The following is a 10560-nucleotide window of genomic DNA, read 5'->3' on the forward strand; positions in this document are numbered from 1 at the left end:
CACTTGAATGAAAATTTATGTCTTTTGACCTCTGGTGGCTGGGAGGGGCTGCGGCTCAGTGGTAGAGCATCTGCTTGGCATGCAGAAGGCCACACGTTCAATCCCTAGCATCTCAGGTTAAAAGATCTGGCAGTAGGTGATGTGAAATACCTCAGCCTGACACCCTGGAGAGCCGCTGCCTGTCTGAGTAGACAAGAGTGACTGATCCAAGGGTCTGATTCAGTATAAGGCAGCTTCATGTGTTCACGTAGTTACTGAATACTCATTTGTTTAGGTGGTGTTTCAAGACACGTAATCTGGCCATTTTGAACACAGTGAAGCAAAGAACCAGAAGAGAGAATCTGAGTTTGGCAGCTAGCTAGCAAAGACTAATACCAGGGGGTGGGAATCCAAGGACGTACTATTTGCTTTGCGAGAACTGATGCTGCTTGAAACATTAGAACTGTCTGTCTGGGTTTGTGCCCAGGTTCCTTCCCTATTCCCCATGCTCCATTTGTGTATTTTGTAAATAGATAAGACAGCAACACCATAACTACCCGGTAATCTCTCCTACCAAGAGAACTGACCACGTAAAAGGCAGCCCTTTGAATGTTCTGCCACTTGGGGAAGCCAGGAGTTCAAAACAAATAGGATGCCAAAAAGAAGTCATGGTGTTTTGGGTTTTCTTTGAATTATTCACACCGAAAGCACACACAAAATGAAGAACAAAGTAGGTTTGTATATAGAAGGGTGTCCAAAGCTTTTCAAGGTAGTGCAGATTGCTTCTTCCAACAAAGGATAAAAAGCCATAGGGAGTTTCAGAGGGGCAGCCATGTTGTCTGGCAGTAAAACAGCTAGATTTGAGTCCAGGAGTTCCTAAGAGACCAATAGGGTTGCTAAGTGCATCGGACCAGCTGGTGAGGGATGGGGCTGAATTTACTGGGAGTGGGGAGGGAATAAGCCAGAAACAAACACAGTGAGCCTATGTCACTCATTGGGGACAATGCTCTGGTTTGTGGGTAAAAGCTCTATGATAGAACTAGCTTCTACCGAATCAAATAAGTGATAAAGAAAACAGCACTGCAAGGAAACAAAGAAGAAGAAGAAGAAGAAGAAATGAAATGCAGGGAAAACCAGTCTCCTTCGTGGCTATGACTTCCACCTATCTTTTCTTCCTTCCTTCCAACATTGGAATGAATCCAGCCCTTAGAAAATGTACTACAAAAAATTAAATAGAGAACACTGTCTGTCTGTCTGTTTGTCTTCTCTATCTACTAAAAAGCCAGTGCTCAGCTTTCCATCATAATCCAGAGTATCCAAAGCATGGAACTTGGGATAGAGTTATGTATGTGAAGGAGCAGCCTTGATTCTCACCAAGAGGAATAACCAAAGGCAGGAAGTAGATGTGCTCCTCAACAGTGCTCCCTCTAAGCTGTGGAGTCTTGTGAGCAGAAATTTTACTTTGTGAGCTACTGGTGTTAAAGTTGTGAGCAAGTGATTTGGCTACTGCTACTGCATAAAGTAGTTTGCTATGGAGCTATCCTTCCTGAGCTAAGACAAAAAGGTGTGAGACGGAGGCTAAAAAACACTAACTCAGCTTACAGGGAACACTGCTCCCCACCTCAGTGAGGTCCCTAAATGTAACCCTTTTGCACCCATTTATGTGTGTGTGTGTGTGTGTGTGTGTGTGTGTGTGTGTGTGTGTGTGGAAAGCAATTACTCCTTTGAGGAAAAACTAGAGCACTGTTGTACAGCATTCTATAGTGATGGTTCAATCTATATTCTTCCCTTACACTGTGGAAGCAGGTACTGGATGTCATAGGGAGTGTTCCAGAAGATGGTGCGGTATAATGTGCTTCTTTAGTCCAGAGGTCTTTGCAGTATGAGTCCTTCCCACCCACAGATAATGATGGGCATTTCCCCACACCCAGGGCTATTTTGGGGCAGGAACGCACAGGAACGGAGTTCCGGCTGGCTCCTGAGTTGGCCACGCCCAGCAGGAACTCATTAGCATAATAGGCCACGCCCAACAACAGAAACTCATTAGGATTGGCTACATTAGGGGTGTGTGGCCTAACATGCAAAGGAGTTCCTGCTACAAAAAAAGCCCTGGGTTTTGACAACAAACAAGGTAAACAGAATAAGAAGCAAAAGGTGGGTGTGGCTGGATGACCACACTTCTGGTAACATGGGGGTGCGGCCTAATGTGCTAATGACCTGTGCTGTCAGGGGTGTGTCCTAATATGCTAATGAGTTTCTGCTGTTGGGTGTGGCCAATTATGCTAATTAGTTCCTGCTGGGCTTTTTCTACAAAAAAAGCCCTGCCCACACCTATCATCATGACAGACATTTGGCTAGCAATTTATAAAGCCGAGGGCTGGTGTTATTTGTCTCTTCCAGTGAATGACAATTCGGAGGCAGGACATAATCCATAGCCTCTCTTTGGATCAAGTGACAGATGACACAACAGTAATGGGTCCTTGTTATTTGCTGAAGTCCTTTCTCCTCACTGCTAGGCATAATGGTAAGTTGAGCTCTGGTTAGCACCTAGAATATGTCTACAGAAACCTTACAGCTGAACTATGAACCGCTATGAGATATCTCACAGAACTCACTGGTGTTGGTCTTTCTTTACTTCCAAGCCCAAGTTGGCACCCTGGCAGGAGAATCTGGGGTGTGGGGGAAAGCAATACGCCAATGGGTGACATCACTTCCACTGGAAAACCAGAAGTGACGTCATTGCATTAGGCAACACTCAAGGATTCCTATAGCACTGTGCTGACCTGAGGATGTCACTTCCAGCTTTGTGACAAAAATTACACCTCATGTTGGCAAGAAGCTGAATCGCTGCACCATTTCCCACTTGCCGCCCTGTCAAACAAAAGTGGGGAATAGCGGTCCAGGCTGGGAGTTTTCCTACTATAGCAGGAGATCCAACCTCCCTAGTCAGTGCATGGAAGAATGGCAAGCCCCAAAGCACCGTTAAAGCACCATTGGTGGACACTCTGAATTACTGTTCTTATTTCATTTACAGCCCACGATTCTCACAAGGAATCAATGTTAAGAAATCACCATAACATACAAAACACAATACAGATGTTGATTTGTGTGTTGCTTACAAGGCACATCTAGTCAAATCTCTCAGGATCAGTTTTAAAACACAGACTACATCTTGGAGGGCAAGAGCTGTAAAAGAAAGTGGAAACCATAGCCCCTCCTCCCACAGGATTTTAATGGAAAAATATAAAAACTGAGAGGAAATCGTTCACAATACCAACCACTTTCACAGAGTGGAGAATCATTAGTAACACCAAACATCTGTTTCAGTATAAAATATGTTCTGGAGAGTCAAAGTGGTGTCGTGGTTAAAGTATCAGATTACAATCTGGGAGAGTCAGGTTAAAATCCCCACTATGTAGTTTCCAGGCCCAGCCAGGCAACCAGCAAGAGACTTAAGAGGGCAAGGACTTGTGGTGGTGGGGTAACAGTACACAGTATGACTATGACATGATTTCTGGGAAACGCAGAATTGACATCATGCCCTCTATTGGAAGAAAATCAGAGCTGCTAGCACTTCCAGGGTAAAACCATAGAATTTTCTGAGATTCCTAGAGAGGACTGGCAGGACTTCTGTGGAAACACTGGAAGTGATGTCAGTCAGGTCTCTTTAGGAATCACTAAGAACGCCATAGAGTTTCACCAGTTCCTAGAGAGGCCTGACATAACTTCCTGGTAGAGTTGCCACCCCCCCGGGCTTTCCAGGTAGTGGGGGCCCGCTATGCAAACCAGAAGCAATGTCAGTGCATCGCCAGCTTTATGGTTTAAACAAAGGGTTTTGCCCAAATACCTGAGCATCCCCCAGTGACACAGTGTCATTACTTCCAGGTGCACAGGGAGTGACATCAGCACATCAGGACGCTGCTGATGCCCTCTCCATTTTGATGCCATGTTCCCTCCTGCCAGCCAGCGGAGTGGTGGTGGGGAGTACCTGCTGAGGGGCAGGGAATCCCCTGCCCCAGCGGAGGGGCTGCCAACTCTATCTCCAGGTCTTCCCAGGTGTGTCATCTCACTGTTGGCATCATCCATTTTTTAAATTTTATTTTTCTCCCACACAGCCAGCTGGGGGGCTGGCAACCCTACCACTCTGCCAAGGAAACTTGCTGGGTGACCTGATGCCAGCACCTCTCTCTTGGCCTAACCTACCTCACAGGGTTGTTAATGGAGGGAAAATGATGGTGTAAACTGCTTCGAGTCACATTGAGAAAAAAGCAAAGTATAAATATCTAAATAAATAAAACTGGCAGAATGTAATCTTTTAAAAATTCCACAAGTATATTTCCGTAATGTAAACGATTATATAGTCTTTAGCCTTAACTTTGCTCACTTGGCTTTAACCCTAAACTTGTAAATTTAACCCTAAATTTGATCCACAATGTAAAAGATTATATAATATGTAACCCTAAACTGGCTCACTTGGCTGTCACCTAACCTTCTGCCTAATGGGAAAGCAGCTTGTTCCTGAAATAGCAGGACCCAGTTACATTTGCAACAAGAGTGCTGTATGTTTTCAGACTGGGAGTTGCAAGCTTGAAAAAGTCACCTACAATCTAATTTCACCTCAAGATTACCGTCTTTGAGGCCTTCTTGAGTGAAGATTTGTCTCTAGGGTTTTTGTTCTTTTGCAACTAGCAAAACCCCCTGAAGACTGAAACTTCATTGGGTATAGAAGAGTGGAGAGGAGGTGGATGTTACCAATAGCTAGCTTTTCTCATCAGGTTTAGCACCACAAACCAAGCTGTGCCTGCCAAAATCAAGAACAGTCAGACACAGCTTCATTCAGAATTGATCCAGTGATTTATCAGAACCACAGAAGAATGCTAGGAAAATATGTGGTGGGACTTTTCCTCCCACAAGAGTTCCAAATTAACTTCTCGTGAAAATGAAGAGAATGTATGGAATGTGATTTCTCTTTCAGTCTAGTTTTGTCCATACCCTGAACACCAGCTCCAGCTCAGACAGCACCAGTGAGGGTTGTGGAAGGAATAGTTTTGTCTTGTCACCGTTTGGTAAAAAGCTCATGGTAAAACACTAAGGCTATAACCGAGAAAATAAACCACTGCAAAGCTACAGGCTACTTTGGATGCAGAGTTTGTAGAGTACACAGCCAGAAAATCTCTGGGAGCATTGTCTTTTTAATCATTTATTTCAAATTTATATAGGCTTTCCTTCCCCCCACAAAGTGATCCCAAGACAGTTTACAAAGGAATGCATAAAGCATTCATAACAATAAAATCATAAAACAAGTCAAAATGACAGTGATAAACAACAGCCAAAAGCCATATTTATAGGCTACAGATACAGCAATAAAAATTAGCAAAAAGCCCTCCATAATAAAGTTGTTTTCTAGGTTCTCTTAAAATGTGGGTAAGGTGGGAACCTCCACTTAGGGATGCCAGCCTCCAGGTGGGGCCTGGGAATCCCCAGGAATTACAGCTCATCTCCAGACTACAGAGATTAGTTCCTCTGGAGAAAATGGATGCTTTGGAAGATGGACTCCATGACACTGTACCCCACTGAGGTCCGTGACTTCTCCAGGCTCCATTCCCAAATCTCCAGGAGTTTTCCAACCTGAAGCTGGCAACCCTACTCCCCCCCAATCCCCCGCTGGTGGCCAGGGGGGACCTGGCAACCCTAGTTCAACTGGCAGCCAGTTGCAGGATCACTGTACAACAACCGAGAAAGCCCTCTAATGGGATGCTGCTGACCGAACCTCACTGTGGAAAGGAGTAGTAAGAAGCAGCTGGTGTGAAGAATGAACTGTGGCACACCCATTTATGCTAATTCTTCACCTGAGCTAACATAGGCTAGGGCTTTCCTTTCTTTCAAGTCCTCAGGCTCTCTCATCCACAGTTCTTCGCATCCTTCCAACAGGGAAATCAGATTACGTTTGGGAATTGGGTGGACCAGGGAGGCAGAGGGGTCTTTGCCTGGGATCAAGGAGGGCCCATTCTTCCACGAGGAACCATATAGCTGTATCTTTAAAGCTCTTGAGCCATTTCTGCTCCAGCCATCTCCAAAGACTGCCACGGCTGATCATCCTTTGACTAGCACCGCAGCAAAGTAGATGTGAAAAGGGCTGAGAGGAAGTTGTCCTTTAAATATGGCCCCAGGTTGTTCTGGGCTTTCAAGACTCTGCTTCTCTTTCTCTAGATTTTGGAGTTTCCACAGTTGCCTGAAGACAACATTCACCCTTTGGTGATGTTCGCTTAGCTTTGATTGGAGTCTAGAACTTGAACAGACCAACTGAACGCATATCCTGAATGTATGGGAAATCTCACTTTATGTTCTGCCATAGAAGAGCTTTCAAGGGAAATGTTTGGTTTGTAATAAATCCAGGAATTGGAAGCCATGCACGTTTGTACTCTGAATCACATCACAAACCATGTTTACCCTCTTCAACACAACTAATCGGGACTGTGCAAACGAATTCTCCATATATGGCCTACCTTTTCTAGGTAAAAAGTACCTGTTGATGATGTCCTGGCCAAGGGCGCCTCAAATCCTGATGCCAAAAATGTAGCTGACTCAACTGAAAGGCATCACATTTGAATTGCCATTGGGTGGCATGTAAGTTTTACTTGTGTGATTAGTCTGACAGCTCATTCACACGTGCACATTGTTACTTGATGGTGCAGTCTGTCTATCTAGCACATTTTAATCCTCTCCTTCCTCTAAGGAGTGTCTGGCAGCACTCACGGCACTCCCTTTTCTATGCTGTCCTCACCAAAACCCTGAGAGGTATGTGAGGCTAAGAGAGTATAACTAAGCCAAGGTTACCGAGTGAGTTTTATGTCACATTTGAACCCAGGTCTCCTAGATCCTATGCTCTAACCACTGCACCACACTATGCTGATAAGCATGCATATCTGAACCAGTCCTAGATGTCACAAAGCGGAGAACTAGCTACATTTTGGTCCACTGAGTGGGAACTACGTGCCATCTGTTTGTAGAACAGAGACAATGTACAAAGGTCACTGGCCATGCGCTCACCATTCAGTCCACCAACGTTTTCCTTCTTCTTGTGTGAAAACAAAAGTAAGCGGCTGGTTCTGAATGCTGCTGCCACACACACAGCATTGCTCACCTTTGGCGTGCTCAATGATTCCCCCAATGTCAAAAATAACCTTACAGACATCACAGGAAATTCCTCATCAGCAGATGCTTTAATAGCATGGGACAGGCACAAGAAACTTTGGAATTTCTCAGATTATTTGGGGTCGATGGCTGGTTATGCATCTCAGAGGTGGCTCAGACAACCATGGCCACTCACAGCTTGCCACCCTTTCTTCTTGCTCTTACTGCTATGTATCCCAAAATACACACGTTAAAAAGATAAACTTTTTCTGACTTTGTGATAAGGGGTCGATTTCCTTCATGTGAGACTATCGGCTGATTCTGCACTGGTTTTTCCCTCCACTGTTTTATGAAACCTATGTTGGAACAGAAATTCCTCTCTGCATTACATGCTGCTTTGGCTTTCTTTGATCATTGGATTTTATGGTAGCCTCCATACTGCATGCCGCTTTGGCTTTCTTTGATCATTGGATTTTATGGTAGCCTCCACACTGCATGCTGCTTTGGCTTTTTTTGTTAATTGGATTTTATGGTACCTTCTGCATAGATTTATGGCCATTCAGGGGTGACTTTGCCATCAGTACGATGCTGTCCCAAGGTATTTGCATGTGGTTTTGAGCTGCACATTTCCCTCACAGTTGAGAAAATGTGCAGCAAATGCTAGAGCACTTTTCCCTCCCAGTTGAGAAAATGTGGAGCAAATGATGCAGAATCGCCCTACTGTCAAAGTAGGAGAGCAAGAAATAACAGTAGCAATGCTAGGCCACTTCCCAGGCATGCTGGGCATGATTAGATTGCGGACCTTGTACCTTTTCACCCGTGCAAATGATGACCCTCAGAGAGGCAGCAAAACATATCAGCCAAGCATCAGCCACGGTCACAGTATACATAAGACAGAAATGTCACTTGCAAATCATTTTTCCCACCCCTGTTGGTACAGCAAACAATTTCATTCCTTCCATGTGACATATACTTAAACATGATAAGATCCAGAACTGTATTTGGAAGCATAACACCATCGTTTTTTTAAAGCCGTCTTGACCATCTCTTTGGTGCTATGCTGAGAGAGCCTAAATTCTGACACTTGTTTAAACAATATACATTGAGGAAAAAATGCATAATCTTTCTTATTTTGCATAATGTATTTTACCTCTGCTACTCTGTTTAGTGTAACTCTGCTTCTGAGGGTCATAGGCCAGGGGCTAATGTAGAAACATAGAGATGAAAGGGACTCCAGTGGTCATCTAGTCTAACCCCCTGACCAATGCAGGAAATTCACAACTACCTCTGTATCTCCTGAGATTGCAACAGGCATTATCTACATACTTTCAAGCATATATTTGCTGCCAAAAGGGCTAGAAATGCACTGTTTTCAAATGAAACCTGAAATGCTCAGAAAACTGAATTGTCCATTACTGTATGCAACTTTAAAAAGTGGTTTACAAAGAACTGGCCATTGTGGAGGAATGATTGGAAAAACTGACATCAGTAGTGAACAGCAAGTCAACTCCTTTGGCAGCTTTTCAAAGTGAGGCCCATCCACCATCAGTGCCCTTACATACTGGCTGTGGTCACACACACTAAATAATCCACTTTCAATGCACTTTCGAATTGGATTTTGCCAGTTCACACAGCAAAAATCCAGTTGGAAAGTACACTGAAAGTGGATTGAAAGTGGATCATTTAGTGTGTGTGACCGCAACCTCTGCTGGCTTTGTTCCAACAGCACACAGTGAAACCTGATTGGCTATGTGGAGCTATGATTCTGTCATGCTCACTCTGTGCTTCCCTATTTCTCTGAAATTGCTCATGTGATTATTCCCAGAGTGAAGACTCTTCCAACCACCTCCACCACCCCATTATGCCAAAGCAACAGCACAATCAGTGGGCAGTAAAAATGGTCAACATCTGCAATTTTGGGAAATATGTTCCTCCATGAATAATACTTCTGCCCCCCTCCAAGCTGGCACGACTCTAAAACTCCAGCCCAGAGTAGGTGGGCATCACTTTTACTCTGTGCATCAGGTGTGAAAATGTACAAGGCCAGCAATCTAATCATGCCCAGCATGATAACAAGCCCTACTCTGTGCAGGATTAGAGCCTGGTACAAATGCTAATGAATTTCATGCATTTATAAGAAAAGACAATCAACTCCAAGTGATTGTATTCCTCTCATGTAAAAAATTTGCTTAACTTTGGCAATCCTTTGCATACCTTTTTGGAGTATGTCCCATTGATTTCAATTGGCTTACTTCAAAGAAAAGATGCATAGGATGAGGATGCACATTTTGTGCAGATGTTTGGCTGCCCCAACCATGTATGACATAAGCATGCCTATAAAAACCTTTGCTGAGCTAATACTTACTAAGAAGCCCAGTACCAGGCTGGGTTTGACTGGATATATCCTTTGACTGGTTCACTGTAGGAAAAAGAAAGAGAGAGAAGATATGTGAGGATAAGGAAAAACTGGAATGGAACCACCAGTAGCTGCACCAAGGAACGTGTCCATAGTTCAGCCATCTTCAAACAGAGATGAGTTTCACAAAGCTTGCTGCTTAGGCTGATGTCCCTTAAAAGGAACAGACCCATGAACCTCTGCTGTTCCACTATTTTCTGTTTCCATGAACTGGATTTTCCCCATAACATTTTCCTACATTATTCGTGAGTCAACTGCATAGCCTAAATGGCACAGAAAATGTAAAAAAAAAAATGCCATGAAAAAGAGGGGGGAAAGGAATCAGTGACAAGAAAAAAAATTGGCTGATCAAAACCCATAATTATGTGAAACCAAAAGAAATAGAAATGCCCATATTTGCACATCTCTATTTCCAATATATTTCTACCTTCATAGAAACCTTTACACATTGATTTGTCTGCCAATGAACCCCAGAGCATTGCAAAGGGCACTGGGTCCTACAATAAAAATCTATGCTCAGTTCCTGAAAGATGCTGACAGTGAGCCATGCCTGTTGGTTCTTACCAGCAGCCTACATCAATTGCAGCAGACCTTAGAATACACCTCAGAGTCCCATTTGGCTGCGTATTGGAGGGAAGGATGACAGGTAATGGTGGAAAGCTGTCTTCCAGCAGAGCTGTTCAGCCACTACTGCTCTGCTAATTGAGACAGCCATGGTAGGCTTCTGAAGAACCACAGAGGTCCATGTATGGTTGCCAGGTTTCCTGCTAGAGTGAGAGATCTCCCACCAGCAACCTGCCTGACCACAGCTGCCTGACCACAGCCGCATGGGTCTTTCATACTACTTACTACCTGACCCTGTTTAACTGGAGATGCTGGGAACTGAACCTGAGACTCTCTGCGTGCAAACCAGATGTTCCACCACTCAACCTCAGTCTCTCCCTGACACATGAAAAGTTCCTGGATATTTGCCTGTGCTTTGTAACTGCAAGATCTTTATTCCCAGATAGCATCAATGTCATTATAGAGTC

General features: G+C 44.1%; 1 protein-coding gene across 1 annotated transcript in view; it reads right to left on the reverse strand.

Moving 5' to 3' along the window:
• The window catches only part of FAIM2 (Fas apoptotic inhibitory molecule 2), a 78358-nt gene that overhangs the window by 38877 nt on the left and 28921 nt on the right, over nucleotides 1-10560 (reverse strand). The window contains exons 5-6 of the mRNA XM_015418738.1: nucleotides 9479-9532; nucleotides 1035-1059 (exon numbers count right to left, since the gene is read on the reverse strand). Of these exons, the coding sequence (XP_015274224.1) occupies nucleotides 1035-1059; nucleotides 9479-9532 (79 nt within the window). The remainder of the gene's footprint in view (nucleotides 1-1034; nucleotides 1060-9478; nucleotides 9533-10560) is intronic.

This window comes from Gekko japonicus, unplaced genomic scaffold (genome assembly GCF_001447785.1).
Source record: "Gekko japonicus isolate JY-2015 unplaced genomic scaffold, Gekko_japonicus_V1.1 scaffold823, whole genome shotgun sequence".
NCBI lineage: Eukaryota > Metazoa > Chordata > Lepidosauria > Squamata > Gekkonidae > Gekko > Gekko japonicus.